Source organism: Monodon monoceros, unplaced genomic scaffold (assembly GCF_005190385.1).
Source record: "Monodon monoceros isolate NGI ecotype Baffin Bay Population unplaced genomic scaffold, NGI_Narwhal_1 Super_Scaffold_4, whole genome shotgun sequence".
Lineage (NCBI taxonomy): Eukaryota > Metazoa > Chordata > Mammalia > Artiodactyla > Monodontidae > Monodon > Monodon monoceros.
The window spans coordinates 3,008,272-3,028,428 of NW_021703781.1; the positions used below are offsets into that span (position 1 = coordinate 3,008,272).

The 20,157-nt window shown below is 49.1% G+C and overlaps 1 protein-coding gene across 3 annotated transcripts in view; it reads right to left on the reverse strand.

Moving 5' to 3' along the window:
* Positions 1-20,157, reverse strand: part of SIPA1L2 (signal induced proliferation associated 1 like 2) — a 220,841-nt gene that overhangs the window by 18,155 nt on the left and 182,529 nt on the right. For all 3 annotated transcript variants that reach the window (XM_029245525.1, XM_029245527.1, XM_029245526.1), the window contains exons 12-17: positions 18,980-19,080; positions 18,519-18,622; positions 16,492-16,877; positions 11,718-11,942; positions 9,408-9,561; positions 6,888-7,107 (exon numbers count right to left, since the gene is read on the reverse strand). In XM_029245525.1, the coding sequence (XP_029101358.1) occupies positions 6,888-7,107; positions 9,408-9,561; positions 11,718-11,942; positions 16,492-16,877; positions 18,519-18,622; positions 18,980-19,080 (1,190 nt within the window). The remainder of the gene's footprint in view (positions 1-6,887; positions 7,108-9,407; positions 9,562-11,717; positions 11,943-16,491; positions 16,878-18,518; positions 18,623-18,979; positions 19,081-20,157) is intronic.

Here is a 20,157-nt window from a genome sequence, read left to right on the forward strand (position 1 = left end):
AAAAAAAAAAAAAAAAAAAAAAAAAATCGGAGCTCTCACTCTGTGTGGCACCAACCTGAAGTTTGGTGGCCGGGAAGCTCCCGCCCAGAGTGAGTGTGTGTGGAGTGAGTGGGCCTAGCGACCCACAGAGCAGGGGTGTGTCACAGTCAGAGGCAAACCCAGGGCACCCTTCTAACCTCCTCCAACTTCTATGGAGAACCAGGAAGGAAAAGGAGGGACATTTCTTCTTTCCTGTAAACAGTCACTCCTCTCCCCGTTGTCAATGGGACTTGCGTGTTTATTTGACACTACAGAACTGGCAAAGACGCTTAGTAAACTGGAGAAGGTTCCCTCCCTCAAGAGTTTATTTGGAGTACTATCCACTCTACCATCTACGGTATGTTTGTTAAATGCCTACTGTATGCCTAAGGATGGCGTGGAGCAGTGGGGAAGACAGGCAAGGCCACCCTCCCACAGAGCTGACACGGCAAGTGACATGGGGAGAGGGAAGAAACAAATGAACAAGATCATACAAGCAGCGGCATGTCGGAGGGAGGCCTGTCCGAGGAGGTGACAGTCACCAAGACACAGCCCAGCAGCAGCTGCCTGGGGAAGAGAAGTTCCGGGAGGAGAGCTCCGAGAAAGCATGGATTGAAGTCCAAATGCATTGTCGCTCAGTAAGCAGGACGACACCAGTGTCAAGGAGTGTCACTATATATATATATATATGTATATATATATATATAGCTCCGGACGCGCAGGCTCAGCGGCCATGGCTCACGGGCCCAGCCGCTCCGCGGCATGTGGGATCTTCCCGGACCGGGGCACGAACCTGTGTCCCCTGCAGGCGGACTCTCAACCACTGCGCCACCAGGGAAGCCCCAAGGAGTGTCACCTTAAATGAAGTAGGAGCCGCCTAAGTTCCTCTCTGTATTGTTTTTTTTGGCTGCACTGTGCAGCTTGCGGGATCTTAATTCCCTGACCAGGGATGGAACCTGGCCCCTCGGCAGTGAAAGAGCGGAGTCCTAACCACTGGAACATCAGGGAATTCCCCTAAGTTCCCCTCTGAATTATCAAAATGACAAGCACCGTACACACTGCTATATTTAAAATAAATAATCAACAAGGACCTACTGTAAAAAAAAAAAAAATTAAAAAATAAAAAAATTTTTTAAAAAAGCACCTAAAATTTTTGCAATGCTTGGAAAATCATATAATCGGAAAAAAAATTACTTTTTTTTAAATTTTGGGGTCCAAGCCTCCAAACCACCAAAAATTCTTTATAATACTTATAACTGACATTAGGTATCACCCAGCTGACATTTACCCTGCACCTGCTGTATTCTGGGTCCCACCAGGTACCGTATCGGTACCTGGGGATGGGATGACCACAGGCGCAGGTTCTGCCCTTGAGGGGCCGACAGGAGCAGGTGAGTCCTGCTGGTGCTGCTCTGGGGTCTGGGAAAGTACGTACAGGAACCAGCCCCTGCGCTTGGCGTGACCACAGCAGCTGTAACTGGGCTGTTCCCTGAGCTTTCCAGATGGGGAGGAAAAGGCGCGACTTAGGTACCAGAGCCTGTTATTTCAAGGCCAGTCCTCTCGAGCCACTGCTCTTCCAGAGCCCACGCTGCTCCTCCGGCCAACCCAGGAAAGAAACCGACTCGCGGCTTCTGAAGGGCAGCCAATGTCCAGGCACCGCTGCCAGGGCCTCTGCTCTCTGGCCTGGGCATCAATCTTGGGGCTTCCTGTTTGTTTATCCTGACCCTGAAATCTCGGGGTCCAGCTTTACTGAGTCTGACTTTCTCGCTGTTGTTATAAATGCGGAGGAGCCTTCCCGTTAGCATTTCCTGGTGGTCAGATAGCTGTGGTTTCACAATTACTCTCCAGAAACCAAGGGATGTTTATTACAGTGGAAACTGAGAACATTTGAAAAAAAGAGAAAGAAGAGCCACATAGAGTCGGAGAATACTCTTCCTCTGATGGCCACGGATGCTGTCTGCAATGCCAGCGGAAGCAAGGGCAACTCTTCTGCAGGCGGCCGCACACCACTAAGTCTGCACCTGGGGTCTGTGGCATCTTGAGTGGGTACTAAATTATAAGGAAAACACTAATTTCTTTTATTTCTGCTAAAACTCGCTTTTAAACTTCAAGGAGCATCCTTTGCGAGGGGCCTAGGTCACAACTATAGGATTTGGGAACACATAGAACCTAATACCTTGTTGGGTTTTTTAAATTAATTAATTTATTTTATTATTTATTTTTGGGCTGCGTTGGGTCTTCGTCGCTGTGCGTGGGCTTTCTCTAGTTGTGGCGAGCGGGGGCTACTCTTCGTTGCGGTGCTCGGCCTTCTCATTGCGGTGGTTTCTCTTGTTGTGGAGCACAGGCTCTAGGCGCGTGGGCTTCAGTAGTTGTGGCACGTGGGCTCAGTAGTTGTGGCTCGCGGGCTTAGTTGTTCCACGGCATGTGGGATCTTCCCGGATCAGGGCTCGAACCCGTGTCCCCTGCACTGGCAGGCGGATTCTTAACCACTGCGCCACCAGGGAAGTCCTAATACCCTGTTTTTATTTTTCAAAATTTAAGAACTCTTGTTCTAAAAGTCTACCCACATAGGAAGATTTCTACCATTCCTTGGAGAGTTTCATAAAACTCCATTTCGTAAAAAATCAGTAATTCTCTTTAAACATGCTTTAAACCTGCGAATGCTTGGGACTGCACTGAACAGAGCCAGGTAACCACATGGTCAAGCAGACAAGGATACTATGAGCGCTTTTCAATATCACTGGTTTTCGGGCCTGTGAACTGTGTGTCAAAATGGCCACTCCCTATTCTTTTCTTCTACCTGGGCCCCAAAAGAAATTTTACTCTGAAATCCACCAATGATGGAAACAAAGGCCCTAAATGCAATGCAGAAAGATCTCAGAATTGTTTCAATTGTTCGAGCTGGTCATATTTTTGTACCTCCAAGTTGAAGACATAATGATACAGCACATTCAGGGATCCCCAAACCGCCCCCAGGAAATATATATGAATCATGACATGAGTCACATCCAAAATGTGTTTGTTAAGTGTCATCTGTCTTCCAAGGTTGGATTAAGATCCTGGTCTCAGGAGAAGAGAGATTCTGAGATGGGCCCAAGTTTGAGACTTGGAAAAGCTAAAACTGTCTGAACGAGCAGCCTGTGACTGATAATTACATGGAGAAAAGGTGCGGCGATGAGGTCTCCTGAGGCTCACTGTGAGAAGATGGACTTGCCAACCCTCCCCTGTGCTGTCCTTGCTCCAGATCAGGAAACAGATCCAAATGAGTCTCTATGAGTGGAAGGTCAGATGCTTCCTGGGAAACTTTAGGAGGACACATGTGCCTCTGCATATCCTTGCTCAACCTCTGTAGCTAACGAACCATCCAGGGCTACACGCTCTGGCAGAACTAACCTAACTGCCACTGCAAGTTTTCTCGTGAAGCTAAGTCTCCGAGAAGCTAAGAGAAACACCTGGGCGACCCCAAATAGTCCTCATTTCTCGCTCATAGGCATCTGCTGGCCACAAGCTCCCACTTGTCAACTCTCTGGCTTGTTCCAGGGTCAGACTGTTGCAACTACTCTCAGAGCGAGATCTGCTCACAGGGGCTCTGCTGAGTGACCAGAAACCACAGAAAGCAAAAGATGACTGAAATCTGCCTCGAGCAGATACGGGAATAATAACCACACAGGTGACTGTGGGCGTCAGGGGTCCCAGGGGCGAGCATCCTCCCAGGGACAACCAGATCCTTGCAGTTGAGCCTCTTGGTGGGGAGGGAGGAGGGAATCAGAGGTGTCTTGGGGGAGACACATTAATTCAAATTACTCCCAGCTCCCTTTTATATATATATATATATATATATATTTTGTTTGTTTGTTTGTTTGTTTTTTTTGTTTTTTTGCGGTACGCGGGCCTCTCACCCTTGTGGCCTCTCCCGTTGCGGAGCACAGGCTCTGGACGCGCAGGCTCAGCGGCCATGGCTCACGGGCCCAGCCGCTCCGTGGCATGTGGGATCTTCCCGGACCGGGGCACGAACCCGTGTCCCCTGCATTGGCAGGCGGACTCTCAACCACTGCGCCACCAGGGAAGCCCCTTTATTTATATTTTGTCATTTGATCCACCAAACCTAGAGAATTTTTTTTTCTGAGTAGGTTGTGAAGTTTAGAAATTGGAGGAGTCACATGGCCAAATAAGGTTTCATCTGAGAAGCGCAAACAGCAAGGGCCACTCTTACTGCTTTTCCCAGAAGAAGAGACAATGAAGGCAAGTCAGGCAGTTTTTAACCTGGATAGTGGAGAGTGTATCCTGCCTGTTTCCATTGTGCCTCTGAACATACTAAGAAAGGATACAGGGACGTCCCTGGTGGCGCACTGGTTAAGAATCCGCCTGCCGATGCAGGGGACACGGGTTCGAGCCCTGGTCCGGGAAGATCCCACATGCCACGGAGCAACTAAGCCCGGGTGCCAAAACTACTGAGCCTGCACTCTAGAGCCCGCAAGCCACAACTACTGAGCCCACGTGCCACAGCTACTGAAGCCTGAGTGCCTAGAGCCCGTGCTCCGTAACAAGAGAAGCCACTGCAATGAGAAGCCCGTGCACTGCAATGAAGAGTAGCCCCTGCTCACCGCAACTAGAGAAAGCCCGCGCGCAGCAACGAAGACCCGACGCAGCCAAAAATAAATACATAAATAAATATTTAAAAAAGGATAAATCGGCATACCCAGACAATAGAACAGTAGTCAACACTAAAAAGAAGTGAGCTATCAAGCCGTGGAGGAAAGTTAAATGTATTTCTGGAAAGGCTACACCCTGTATGACTCCAACTATATGACACCTGGAAAGGACAAAACTATGGAGACAGTAAAAAAAGAACCACTGGTTTACCAGGGGTGAGGGGCAGAGAGGGATGAACAGGTGGGGCACAGAGGCTCTTTAGGGAGATGAAAATACTCTGTAAAATACTACAATGGTAGGTACGTCATCATGCATTTGTCCAAACACATAGAATGTACAACGCCGGGGCGGGGGTGAACCCCAATGCAAACTATGCACTTTGGGTGATGAAGATGTGTCAGTATCCTCTGACAAATGTTTCCTGTGGTCGGGGGCAGACTGAGCACCTGCAGGGGCAGTGGGTGTGTACCTGGGAAGTCTGCATACCTTCTGCTCACTTTTGCTGGGAACCTAAGACTGCTCTAAGTAAATGATGTTTATTAAGAAAAAAAATGTGAAGCTAAAAAAAGGATAGAGAGTTTACCCTTAAGCAACGTGGCTGTTGGGGCGTGGACCACCCACACAGTGGAAAATCTGCATGTACTTTACAGTTGGCCCCCATATCCGAGGTGCCACATCCCCTGATCCAACCAACCGTGGAGCATGTAGTACTGTGATATTTACATGGAAAAAAATCTGTGTGTAAGTCGATCTGCACAGTTCAAATCCCTGTTGTTCAAGGGTCAATTGTGCGTCTTCCACATGGAAGCAAATGAAAGGTAGAATGTAAGAACTACAGTAACATCTATACTGTAGATTTCACAATCATACCTCAAGCATTTTTAAGTGGAAGATATGACATCTGCAAGAAAATAGAGTTTTACTGGTTTTAGGAAAGCTTTAAGAGGCCATTAAAGTTACCTATTTACAAAAAAGGGCAAATATTTGGAGAAATATTAGGGTATTAGAATATGTCTGTCTGACCTTCATACCTTTATCAAGAGGGAGTATTTCTCCAATTTAGGCAAATGAACTTTTCATAACAGGCAGGATATTATGTTACTTAAAGAAATAGATGGGCTTCCCTGGTGGCGCAGTGGTTGGGAGTCCGCCTGCCGATGCAGGAGACATGGGTTCGTGCCCTGGTTCGGGAAGATCCCACATGCCGCGGAGCGGCTGGGCCCGTGAGCCATGGCCGCTGGGCCTGCGCGTCCGGAGCCTGTGCTCCGTAACGGGAGAGGCCACAACAGTGAGAAGCCCGCGTACCGCAAAAAAAAAAAAGAAATGGATTAAGAATTTTATGAGACAAGGTTCATTTCCAATTATGTTAAACATTAGAAAGATTATTAGAACTTTTATTTCATTTAGCCTGGGACTTATATGTGTATTATGAAGTTCAAATTGGTTCCAAAGATAATGCTTTCTACGATGAAATTTAAGAAAACCCTGACAAGGAATATATTTCTGATTTAATCCTCATTCTTCCTATACAATAGAAATTAACTATGAAAAAATGAAATAAAGCTAACTAATGTTAAAAAAAAAAATCACCCTTCAACACTGACATGTTAATAGGAAACTAACACTATGTAAAAAGGAAAGATTTTAGGATTTGAAGGAAAATCATCTGGAAATTATCTAGTCAACCTGTGTCCAATAAATTGGAGTGAACTAGACACAGAATCTAAGTGATGGGACATGGTACCACGTGGGAAGAGCCAGGGCTGGGACCCAGGTGTCCCGATGCCCACCTGCCACCTTCGCCTTCACCAGATCTGGAAGATCAAGAAGAAACAGACAGAGGAGGCAAGAAAACCAACCTTCCTCCCTGCATGCTGCCCACCGGAAAATCTACCACCATGGCACTCTTTTCTCTTTATCAGGTTTAGACACTTTTTTCTTTATGGATGTAGTAGCTGAGCTGAGTATAAAGGTCACTATTTTACCTGCTAAAAACGTTTAATACGGGTTTTTCAATTTTCTGAAAAATTGGCAGTAGTGTTCAACTTTTAAAAAATGTCCACTTTGGGGCTTTTACCACCTTCAAAAATCACTAAAAGAGAAAACACACCACCAAATGATATACAGTTTAAAGAATAAACAAGTCCCTCCAACCCCCGTAGGAGACCCACCCCAGAGAGCCCACGAGGACAGCTCGGGCCACCCCGGGCACTTACTCCGCAGGCTTCCCATGCTGGGCGCCGGCTGGGTCCGGGGTGGCAGGGTGCTGTGGTAGGGCGGGGTGGTGCTGAACAGGATGTCACTGGGCAGGGCCTGGTCAAGGATGGAACTTCGGGAGCTGCCGAAGGAAGACCCCCTCCGGTGGCTGCAAATGCTCTCGTCCGAGAGGGTGCGGTACAGCGAGCGGCGTGGGGACAGGTTCCCATAGAACGAAAACTAGGGGTTGAGACAGGAGGAGGGAAGGGAAAACAGATGTCAGAAAGCTGACAGCGTGAAACTCATCTGACTACCTTAGGCGGGGTCCCGTACCACCGTGGGAGCATCTCTGAGCAGCAGGTGCGCGCACAGCCTCAGCCTAGGGATGCTACAACCAGGCACGCAGGTCACCGAGGCAAACGCACAAGGGCTTCCTGCAGTTACTGGGTTTGGCTCTTTTCCTCCTTTGATGTTCTGTGAAATATTACCACGAATTAGACAGGCACAGCTCTGTTCTGAAATGTTAAATGGAGGCTCCATAAGCTTTTAGCTGTGGCAGCTTCTGGAAATACAGAACGCTGCCATTTCGGGCAACACTTATTCAAAACCACACCTAGCGCTGGCTTGATCTTCATTGGAAATGACTACATTTTAATATTAGGTGATTTCTGTACCAATCAACTACATGTGAGGTTCAACCTAATCTAGGTCATAATAATAATATTAGTTTTTGAGCGCTGCAGCTTTCTAAGCCACACACAGATTCAAGAAAGACAGTATTGGTCCAGGAAAGTCTTACTGTCTACATACTTTAAAGTTTCACTCACAGAAGTCTATTACAGTTGTTGAGAATTGAGTTATAGTAATCAATTGTAACCAGATTTAAAGAAACCATTAAAATTATTGTGTTAAATCACAGATAGGGTAGGGAAAGCTCCTACTAAAGAAGCAAGTAGTCAAAAACTCAAGAAAAGTTAAATCCAATCTGAATTTCCAACTTCTTCTATATCCTGAACCACGTTCCTTTTACATCAATAATAGTAAAAGCCAGAATGTTTGCATCAAGCAAATACAGAAATGGTTATTTACGTCTGTGAATGTAAAGTATTTCTATTGTATGTGTCCCTTTCATCCTGTCAAGTCTGTCCAGCTGATGAATGGGAACCAGAGTGTGTGCGAACTGCAAAGTTAAGTTTGCGCTACGAAAAGAAGGTGATTTGTCTTAGAAGAGAAAAAAAAACACATGTCAAGGAGAAGTTTGTTCCTATTAAAAGAAAAGCTATTTGCACTTTCGGTACAATAGCCTGCACCCAAGCTTATACAGTACCGTATACATGATTTGATACGAGTTAAAAAAAAAAAAAAAAAAAAGACTCATTCTGTTGAGCTCTTCCGAGATTCCCTCTTCACACACAACCAGCAGGCTCTTCAGAACACGATTACAGGCCCATTAGATTAAAGCGGCTTTGAGGTAGTATCTCATGAGAGTGTTATTCTAAGAACACAATCAGGTTAATTGCAGCACTGTTTTATGATAGGGAAGACGGTAGCACAAAGCCTTGCTGTTTATCTTGATCACAGTCAAGATGGCCATGCCTGACTTTTTTCTTTTCATTTGGACAAGAGAGCGCTGAATCAGAAGGGAGAAAGGCCTGCTGCATTCCACGGCTGACTCTGCCACCAAGTATTTATGGGAACGTCACATTTCATCAGTTGGGGCCTCAGTTACTTGCCAGAAGAGGAGATTGGGCTGGATTACCTGGGAGTCCTTTTTCACTTTCCATTACTTAACAAAGTGCTTTAAGAGACTGTAATAATACATAATAAAACTAAAACTAATAAGGACAATAAAGTCATCTAACGGTAGCGAGGGTCTGCGCCCTGGTGACGAAGCCGTGCCCTCGAACCTCGAGGTTGGTTTGTGAGACTGACGCGTGGCCTTTCCTTGTGAGTGGGCACGGTTTACAGGCACGGGGCAAGTGCCATCTGATTTATGACGCCAGGCAGTAGAGTACCTAAGTCCAGCCCATTTCTGGAACAGGATTACCCCCAAGCAGGATGGCTTGGAGAACTCTATCCTTGGTACAAGTTCCGGAGCAAAAGTCAGGCGGTGTGAATTTTAACAGCTACTATTTCTGATGACCTGTTATATCCGGGTCCTCTGTGAAGTTGGTTCTTATCTTTGCTGTAACTCTGTAGTACATTTATCATTGCTTCCTTTTTTCACAGGATGACGCTGGGCCAAGAGATTAAGTCACATGAACAAAATCACACGGCTGATGGTCACTGCAACCGAGAACTGAGGCCAGGCCCGCCTGCCTCTAGCTTCCTCTGTCCGTCTAGAAAGCTGCCCTTCCTGACCTCTCCCAGGCTCACTCTGCTTCCTGGGGGAATAACAATGAAAATGGCCAACCGGGCACAGAGTTGTAGGTAGGATCACGAGAGAGGCCACATGTGGGAGAACTCTGGAAGCGCTGGTGTCTCTTTACGCTTTTCCTTAGTGTTTCCGGTCACTTCAAAGCTACACAAAAGTCACTAACCTTTCTCCTCCCCTCCTCCACGGAGGGGCTGTCGGGAAGCATCAATTTCAGAAAGTCTTCTTTGGAGAGCACGTGCTGAGTTTCTGAGACATCATCTCCCACCACTGCCTGCTGCTGAGCTGCGGTGGACAGGAGACCCATCTCACCATACAGCCTGGTGAAACAAGGCAGAAGGAAAATGAAGGTGAGTCATCGGCCTATCTGTAAAACGCCGGTAGCCTTATGAATTAAAATCCAGTCACCAGCTTCACCCACCACGTTCATACACACACAGCTCTTCTTAGTTATTGAGCTGATTCACTTCTGCTGCATTTCTCCCAGATCCCCGTGCCATCCTACGTTCGTGAAATGAGTGCAAACTTAGGTTTCTGAATAATGCAGAACAAATCAGATCCCCAAAGCCCTGAATGAGAAAAACATAGAGCCAACTGTTCAAATAAGGCTGTGTCTTCCCTTTCCTAACCTGTGTCAGAAAACACAGCTTCAATAATTCATCGGAGATTATCTCGTGTTCTTTGAAGGAAGCCTGGTGCTTGTCCGGAATTTGAGAAAGCCCTTCTCTTGTGGCTGGGCAAACCCACGCACCGTCCACCCTACAACACGGAGAGCCAGACCCCGGGGAACCTGATGTTGAACAGTAATCCATCCGGGTGCATGCCAAGCATGTTTATTATCAGCCCTTTCGCAAAGCTGTTTGGATAAATGAAGCAGCTGTCCCCCCTGATTATCAGTATATAGAAATGTATTTATGGACAACAAAAGACTGTCTAGCCGAATTACTGTTTTCAGCTCTTTTCCAGGGAGAAAACTGGGGAGTCGTTTTTAAAAGGTTTGGTCTGCAAATGTAATCTGAGCCACGGAACATTCCTGAAGGCACGGTGGGTGAAGAACCAGGGGCTTGTACTGTCAGCAGAGGCGGACGGGCCGCACGACCTGAAACGTGATGCTCCAGGAACCCACGGCCCAGGGCGGCAGCTTGCAGAGGATGACCTGTGTGTGACTGTCCTGCATCACCGAGATGACCCCATCTCTAAAGCCAGGCTACTGTCTTGCAGGGTGACGGCTCACTGGGGAATTATCAGGATATGAAACTCACATGAACATGCTCAAAATTAAGAACGATTTATCGGAGCTCGCTATGGCTCTTGCTTTGTTCCTGAGGCAGGTCAGGAACTTTTTGGCTCGGTAAGTAGCAGCAGTACTGATGACATGAAAGCAGTGGCTGGGGAAGAAGCTTTCAAAACTTTTAAATGTGACTGAAGATGTGGTTGTCTTGGGAGCTGAAAAAGAACCCAAGACCCGGGGGATGGGGGCTCTGCACGGAACCCCCGTGGGAAGACCCACCATGGAGGGTTTGTGACGAGGCCGTCAGACGTGCCCATCTGTGGGCCCTGAGATTCGGGGGTGGACGTGCTCAAGAGCTCCAGGCCCTATCTGCTTTGGGAAAGACGTAGGGAAGAACAAAACAAACCCAGGTCTCGTCAGTAACTGCTGGGATAATAAGGTAACACCGAAAATCACTAATAGAATGCACTATTCCAGTTTCCCTATGTGTTTGAATAAAAATTGCTAGCCTTTTTTCCTGCTAACTTAGTGACTTTATTAAAATTGACAAATGATACGTCAGTAAGTATGCTCCGAGGGTCTACTACGTGTGAGTCACGAGGAAGTACAGAGGTGAGCAGGACATGGTACGTGACTATAAAAGCAAGGAACAGAAATTTGTTTTAGGGACTCTGCTGGTGGCGCAGTGGTTAAGAATCTGCCTGCCAACGCAGGGGACACGGGTTCGAGCCCTGGTCCGGGAAGATCCCATACGCCGCAGAGCAACTAAGCCCGTGTGCCACAACTACGGAGCCTGTGCTCTAGAGCCCGCGAGCCACAACTACTGAGCCCACGAGCCACAACTACTAAAGCCCGTGCACCTAGAGCCCATGCTCCGCGATAAGAGAAGCCACCGCAATGAGAAGCCCGCGCACCGCAACAAAGAGTAGCCCCCACTCGCTGCAACTAGAGAAAGCCCGCGGGCAGCAACGAAGACCCAACGCAGCCAAAAATAAATAAAATAAACAAATTTATAAAAAAAAAAAGAAATTTGTTTTAATTTTATATGAGAACATCAAGGAAAGAGAAGACTTTTAAAGAGAAATATAAATGCCAACATTTAAAGAGCTTTACCAAGATGTTTCTCGATTACTCTTTTTTAGAAAATCTGTTTCTACTGGGGGGGGGGGGCGGGGAATACATTAGCTTTGTCCATGCCCCAGATGCCCAAGGTTTGCCTAGAGAAGAGCCCCCCGGACACCTTACCCCTGACACTCAGCCACTTCGGGTTCCTCGGGTGGCGGGCTGTCTTCCGATTTCTTCCAGCCGATGACATATTTGTTCATGGCCCCTTGCCGGTGGTAGGCCTTGGACACGGACCCCGGGGCCTGTTGACTGCTGCTGTGAGACACGATGTACACTTTGGACGTATCCAGAGACCCACTAATTTTGGAACCGTGAGCTGAGGGGCTTCCTGAATGGCGTGAACCACTGGGGAGAAAAAGACAGAAGCTGCGATACAATCAGATCTCAGCGGTGCGGGCACGTTGCCAAACTCAGAGCCACCACGCACGACTCCTGTCCTTCTCTGTGAGCAAAATCTGGCAGCGGGGGGCAGATGTGGCCGCCTCTCTGCCACGTGCCTTTGGAATGCCCTGCTTCCCACAGGCCAAGGGTGTTCATGTGCAAAGCTGTACGCCTGTGGCCAGAAGGATGTTCAAAGCCCAGTCAGGGGAAATCTAATAGAAAAATGGGCACCACAGTGATGCCTCAGAAGAAAAGAAACTCAAATGGTGAATAAACATAAGAGGAAGGGCTCAACCTCTGCCATCCCCAAGGAAACCAGTGCAAACCACTGCAGGGTATCAGGGCACACTCACCAGACTGGCAAAAGTGGGAGCCTCTTATGATGAGCGTCCAGTGTTACCAGCACCTGGGGCAATGGTCACAAGCCCGATGTGCTTTTCCATTTTCCTCATTCAGGCTTGATGAAAATGTCTTTGACCCCAATAGTAAAATATTTTAAAGTTAAACTCTAAGAACAAACGTATGGAATCCATTTGACGAGCAACGTGGCAAAAACCCGTGTCTAGCAGCAGTAACGTTGCTCTAAAGGTTTCCTCTGAAGCAGATCAACATTCTAGAATGTTGGCAATAAGGTTTTCATGAATCCTTTCCTTCTAGACTCACGTTCTTATTTTAGAGTTTCACTGCCAACTCTCAATCCTTTACGAAGAGTGGAGTGTGATGACATGAATAAGTGTGAACGACAGGTAATCACATGAGCCATTTACAGGAGAAGCCAGAACGTGGGTTTTTTTGCTTTGTTTTTTTGGCAGTTGACTTGTTTCACTTTGCAAAAGCTTGGTTAGGCTCCTATGAATACTGCTTTGTATTCTGAGCTCTTATCTAAGTGCCCTGCCCTCGTAGGAGGAAAAAAAAACAACCAACCAACCAAAACGGGTTTGCTGAATTAAAAGCATGGAGCGGCAGGGGAGCCGTCTTAATGGGTGGTGATTCCTGCACACCCCTCCCTCCAGCCCCGTTCTCGCCTCGCACCAGTGCGGCTTGTCTTCAGGGGTCGTAAGTCCCCGTTCCCAGTTCTCAGTGCAATCCCGGAATCGCACCACAAACATAATGGATGCTTGCTCTACTCCTGGATGGCTGTTGGGAACGTGCGCGTGTGTGGCGGAGCTGGTGGGGGTGGCAGTGATGCTGGTGGTGAAAATCCAGAATCAGAGTATTAAGAATGTGCCATAGATGGTCTGGGAACTGCGAACAGTCGACCGCTGGTGCCTCCTATTTCCTTAGGCAACCCAAGGCACTGGGTTACTAACTCAATCAACAAGCATTTATCCACAGTCTTCTTAGACTTCCCTCCTTCACTCAACAAACATTCCAATGCTTGTCAAGTTCAAGGACCTGTATGTACCAAGTGCTGTGGCTACAGAGTGAAGGAGACAGGCCCAGGCTCTCTAGATGAGAGGAGGCAGCAGCCTGGGGTGAGATCCACACTGAGTACAAATCATGTCAACCAGGGTTGAGCGCTGAGAAGCAGCTAAAACATGGCGGGATACATGAGTGCGTGGGCTGGAGGGGTGACTAGCCAGGATGCTCGGCGCTGATGCCAGCCCCCAAGAGGCTCTCCTGCTCTCCTGTTCCCTGGACTGCGCCCAGTCACAACTGAGCCCCTGGGCAGTGGGCCTCAGCTCCGAGCTGACCACACGCTCAAAGGCCGACGGTACTCATCAACACAGGGAACGTGCGTCCCGGTCTGGGTCCTGGCATTTCAGGATCTGCAGAGCCTCAGCACCACTGTGGTAGGTGGGTCCCCTGTGCACTAATGAGCCAAGTTCCTTTTACCTCAACACACTGACATTTCAAGTCTTATTTTAAATGTAAAACTATTAACAGATAACACTTAAAAATACTTGAATATTTTAAAATTAAAAAAACACTTTAAATTACTGAAATCTTATTTTCTCTAGCTCTCCCATATGGGTGAGGGGACAGACAGGAGGAAGTGTGCAAAAGAGTTACTTTAACGAATTCCACATGAGCAAAAGCCTGCAACTGGAGTTGAAATGTGGCTTTAAAGTCACTGTCGACTAAGAAGGGCAAGAAAAAGGCACCTGGATGGGAAAGGAGCCCCTCACTCAGCACATGGCCCTTCTGCAACCGCTGTGCACATGTCCAGCGTAAAGGGGTCGAAAGAAGGAACGTCGACCAGAAATGCAATCTAGCAGTTTCCTGTGCTTTCTACGAGTCTGACCCATCACATTAATGAATGCTTAAGGTGTTCCAGAAAATTGACTTCAAATCCCTATAAATATCCTGACTCTATTCATAAAAGAAGGTGCTCTGAAAGCGGTTTCCACTGAAATTTTCCTCAACGGTAATACAAAATTCTGTTTGTGATGCCAATTACATCTCTCTAACGAGGTATCAGGAAATCAGCCATTTTACAAAATCTTCTACACTCTGAACAAGACACCAGAAGATTATAAAATCCCAAGATGGTTTTTACAGCCTGGCCAATTCAAAACTGTCTCTGAAAGTAAGACAGGAATAATTCAGGTAACCAAAGCCACTGATAACACTTAAATATTATTTTAGCTAGTACTAAACCTATTTAAAGTCAAATTATTAAAGAGAACTGGTCAAAAGTAATAGGCGTTTCTACTTTGAAATAGTTTCCATATCCTGCACTCCGTCTGCCCAGGGGAAGAAGACAGAGCCTATGGTGGGTGCTCAGGACGCCCTGTCTGCATCTCCTCCCCCTTCTCCCAGGGACACGATCCTCTGATTTTCTTCTGAGGAAGTGGCTCTCTTCCCCAGTCTCCAGCTGCGCGGTTTGGCAGACTGACCCCCAGGCCCCCAGAGCACAGTGATTAAAGCCAAGAACACGTGAAGAGACACTGGTGGCAGGGCAGGGGGGCATGTCTGCAGGAACTTGAAAAGATCCGCACTTTCTTCCTGTGACAGGGGAGCAGTAGCACGGGAGGCCTGCAGGTGACACAGCAGGTGACACAGCCATTCTCACCGCTGAGATTTCAGGGCCGTCCTGCCGAGCCCACGGACCGGGGGGACCTGGTCTCAGGTGACATCATGTGAGCTGCTGTGTCAAAGCAGAACCTTCACAGTTCTGGCCTGCGGGGTTCCATAAGCCAAAATACTACCTTCGCTGTGTGAGCTAATTCGTGTGCAGTTTTCTTTAACTTGTCACATAAATGCCCTCGAATGACACAAATGATGTAAATGTAAGACACGGACGACGACGTTAGCAACAGGAGAAGGAAAGCAGAAAGGCGGCAGTGAGCACGTGTGTGCAGGCACCCTCGTGTTTTAGGTTTGTGTAAAAAAAATTAATCTACGGTAATTTTCCGGGACTTAGAAGTTTAAAACGTTTTTTCAAACAAGATCAGACATCACATGACATCAGTCATGAAAATAACAGCACCACTGATGAGGTCTCGGCCTCGACTGAGAGGAAAGCCGAAGCAATTCATGTGTCTGCTTTGTGGTCACAGCTACTCTCCCTTCTGCCCGTCGGTTCGCCCCTCCCGGCTTGGCAGTGGCCGCGTGAGGACGGGCAGAAGGTCAGAGGGCAGCGGGCTCGGCCTGGGTGAAGGCGGCCGAGGAGAACAGGGGCCGGCACTGGGAACCCCACGGCCAGACTCAAGCACCATCGCTGGAGAAGTGCCTCCGCCGCGGCCTTAGGGACCTGGAAGGATAATCCCATCAGTGTTCATCTGACTGCCCTCCGGCAGCTAGAAGAGTTCTGAGGAAAAGTCAGACAGTCACTCAGAGCTGAAGCAGGGAAGGCCTTGGAGACAGCAAGGAAAACGAGAGCGGTCGTCGGTGTGCAGTAAATTCTACGCACAGCCAAACCTGAATGAAAGCGTTTCTCTGCCTGGTCTTTGAAGGGAGGAATCACCAATTATGAGTTGTAAAGTCTCTGTACAGACATATGTCAAACAGGAGTTTAAAACTACTCATGACTATATCCTGCACATTCGTAGTTAGAATACAATTCCTTTAAATTTAGCTGGTCTTTTTTTTTTTTAATTGGACTGTCACTGTGAACATACTTCCATTGGCGCACACACTGGTGAGAGGGGGCCCGCGGACCAGGGGAGAGCGGGGCACGGGCCTTCGGAGGGACGACGAGAGGCCACCCCTCGCCCCCGTCACTGTCCACTATCCCCTGAGCGCTGTCCAGCTTGCCATCTCCTGAAAATCAGGGACAACAGATTGAACTGGGAGAGAGAGATGAGTGGCCTGGTAAGGGCCATGAGCATCTCTGTTTAGTTTTCTCTCAACTTTCAAGAGAAAGGAAGATAGAAATCACAAACGTATTCGTGTGCACATTTCAAAGGAGACTCTGGAAGCATTTCCTCTGAAGTCAGGCCGCGTGGCACACAGGTGGCAATGACCTCAGGTGCCTGCTGGTCCTACTTCGGGCCCCTCTCCCACCCCAGCGCAGGCGACGGCGCCCAGGGTGCCCGGAGTGGGCGCCGGTGGCGGCGCGGGGACTTACCTGGAGTGGGATGAGATCTCGCTGAGGTCGCCCAGGCTGCCGTCGGCAGCATGGCCGGCAGAGATGCTGGGCGCATAGCCGTGGACCGCGTACATCTTGGCCTGCTCGTCGTCGGGCCCCGCGATGTCCGAGTCAGCCCACTGCTCCGCCTGCCCGTGGACCAGGGACCTGCTGCCTGCCAGGTGCATGGGGCCGAGGACTGCGGTGGGCATGCACGGGGCCGTGTCGATGCCACTGTCCGTGGAGGCGCCCTTGATGTACGTAAGCCCCGGCAACTCAGGGTCCATCAGGTCCCCGGACCCAAAGTGCTTGTCATCGCTGTTGCCAGAGGTGTCGCTGGAGAGTGTGTTGCTGCTGGAATGGCTGGGGCAGCTCTTCTCTCCAATCTTGAGAAGAAAGAGAAACGGGAAGGCTTCCAACAAATCCCACACTTTGCTTCTTCGTGAAGAGGTCATTCCCCCCCGGACGCAGGAAGCCACAAACCAGATGATTTCACCCGAACCCCTTCTGCTCACTTGTCAGTGAGAGGCAAGGAAAGAACTTCCTTGTAAAAAATATCCTGGTTTCATGCAAAAGTCCCCCTGAGTCATAATTCCTCCCATCATTCATCTTAACCTAAATGGGTATCTTTTCAAGTTTTTGTTCAATTACTTGTGCATGAAACGCCAAAGTATTGCCAGGGTGTCGCTAACCAGAAAGTAATCAACGAAGGTTACAGAAGCTGAGAAAGCACGTGGGGAATCAATAAAAGGAGGACAGCAGCCCTTCCTCCAGAAGATGCTCCTACGACGAATGGCAGGGCCAGCCCTGCGTTTGGGGCTGAAGACCCAGGTCTGGATCACAGCGATGGGGCTTTGGACAGCCACTCGATCCCTCCCTCTGCTTATTACTCTAAGCCCAGCTGTCACTGCATGGACCCAACCAGCTCACGTGCAGAAGCACGGCGTAAGCGCGAGACATATGCCCCAGAGCCCAAGTCAGGGCAGCCCCGGGGGGCTGACGAGATGGGGTGCTCTCGGGAGTGCTCTGAGATCCCTGGAAGACGAAGCCAAGAGAACAGGGTAAATGTCCCCATCTGAGGATGTCCTGGTACAGACATGGCCCCTCTCCTCAGGCTGGGGAAACTAACGAGGCCCAAATCGTCAGTCGTGAGACCCAGCCGAGCCCCGATCTATTTTCAAGTGGTTTGGCCTTTCCTTCCTTCCTATTACATCCTCAAGCAACTCCCCTTGCCCTTTGTTATCACGCATGGATCTTCTGTGCAGGTGGCATTGATCGGCTCCATGAGGCTCGAGACGAGGTGGGGATACAGCTGAGAGACGGAGGCCACGTGTTCGCAGGTAACACTCGGCTAGCTCTACAGCTGGCCGGTGACGCACGGAGGAGACGGAAAGGAACAACTCAGCTCAAGGCCTCATCAAACGCCCACAGGTTCTGAAAGATCAGCTGCTTTATAAGGTTGGCCTCATTTGGCAACAACTACAGTTCCTGTTTTCACGTTTAACTGGAAGTTTTATTTCATTGAGCTACAGTCACCGACATGGCCCGCTTTTTCATTTTTGCGGAAAGTAAACCGAACCACGCGGGCACTGTGGGAACACCGGCTGCCTGTCAGTTGGCTGGGGCTGGTATTACTGCGCACCATCCGCGGCTGTCCACTGAGCCCCGGGCAGAGTGTCGCCCACCACACACCCCGCTCCACAGGTTCCGCTTCTGTGCTGTGCCCACAAGTGGGTAAGAGTTCACAGGTTAAAAATACCAAGGATCAAATGCTGAGTCTACAATCTTGGCTCTGCCAATAATTTACGGTATGACCTTTCTTTGTGGTTCTTTATAAATCAAGGAGGGAAAAAAAAAAAAAAAAAACCCTTAGCTTTTCATTTAGTTTTTTTTTTTTCCCCTCCACCCAAGAGCCTTGTGAGGTAAAAGACACCCCTGAGAATCCCTGGCAACAACGGTAATAAACCGCGTGTGCTGAGATGATCACAAGGGCCGAAGGAACGCTAGTTCGCGAGGAAAGGACTCACATGAGAAAGCTTATTGGGGGAATCCTTGCAGCCTCCATCATTCTGCAGGCCTCTTTCTTTATAGGAGCTCAGGACTTTGGGAGGTGGGCCGTGCCATTTGGTTTCTGTCACAAAGAGAGAGAAGACTTAACATTTCATTTCTCGTGTTAACGAAGGAGTGAAGAAATGCAGGAGCCGAACGAATGGTTCAGTGACCACGAAGAGGACTGTGGTTCTAGGACCTTCTCCCGGTCCCGCTGATGGAGACACCCTGGAGCAGGCAGAACTGCCCACAACGCTCATGGTCTGTTCCCCAGGCACCACAGGCACCACCCGCCGTGACCACGTCCCAGACGACGTCACGAGGTCCAGCGGCCAACTCGCACAGGGCGGGATGCAGCCGACCAGACGTGCACGGCTGAAGGAACGAGTGAGGGAGAGGGCAGGAGGGAGGGGCGCCTCGGGGCAGGGGTCCTTGTTACCGGGGTGTCTGCTTCCTTCCATGGCGTCCTCCCGCTCCCTGGGCCCTTCACATTCCAAAGGGCCGGAGCCCTGGTGCTCAAGCAGCAGGGGAGACTGGCACCTGGAAAGAACACAGAGCTGAGCCCGCCTTGCCCCCCATCATCCCACCACTGTCCTGTGTGTGTGCTGGCTCCCCGAGGGGCAATCCCAGGGACCCCTAAACAGAGGCTGTCTCTGGCAGATGGAAATGCAGTCTGCCAGCCCAGCCCTGCCTGAGAGACTTAGAGCATCTGGAACCGGGGGCTCTTGTTTCACCACTGGGTCCATAGAGGCACTTGGATGACACTGTTTACAGATAAAGGAGGTGGCCGACGCCAGGGGATGGAAGGACTGTCTGGGGTCAGACGGCTCGTCCCCGATGGGCTGAGGATGGGCTCACTGCTTTTGCTGTCGCTGTTTCTCTTGTGCACTGATACTTTCTTATATCAAAGTTTTTAAGGAAAAAGAAAATCAGGTTGATTGGCGCTAGACTACATCCAGGTGGACTTTATTTTATGAAAACCCCCAAATAGGACAGTTCACTCTTCCAAAAGAAACTGCAGAAAACTTATTCACGTTACAAAGGGACACCTACTTACAGAATCCCAGTTACAGACCCCGGTTTGCAGAAAAAGCCAGAAGTGGTTTTTCCATTGACAGAAAAGGCTCCCCTCTACTTTAAAAATGCAACTCAACGGAGAAACATTTCTTGAAGTACCACTTTTAAGAACCCCCTCTAGGATCTAAGGTAGGGAATGCACGGAACTCGGACTGCAAAGCTCTACTTCTCAGCCCAAACCGGAAGGAAGGAGCATGCCGGGGAGAGACGTTTCCCTGGGCACGTGCGAGAGCAGTAATAGAAGGTTGTCTGGTCCGGTGAAAGCCTCCCCGGCTGACCTGGCCGTTCTCTTGTCTAATCAGTGCAGCCAGCTCCTTTGAGCAGCAGAGACAACACTGGGCCCCAGCAGCACACAGAAACACTGCTGCCCTGAGCCAGGCCCGCATCTCCGTGGGAAAGCACACCCGCCCCGCTGTTTCCCCTGACTGACTGTATCAGTAAATTCTGTGTCCTGTTCACAGGTGCCCTCAGGGTCCTAGATGCTCTGCTCACACACTACAAGGGACCTGCTAAATCTGCCTTCTCTGATTCTGGGCTGGG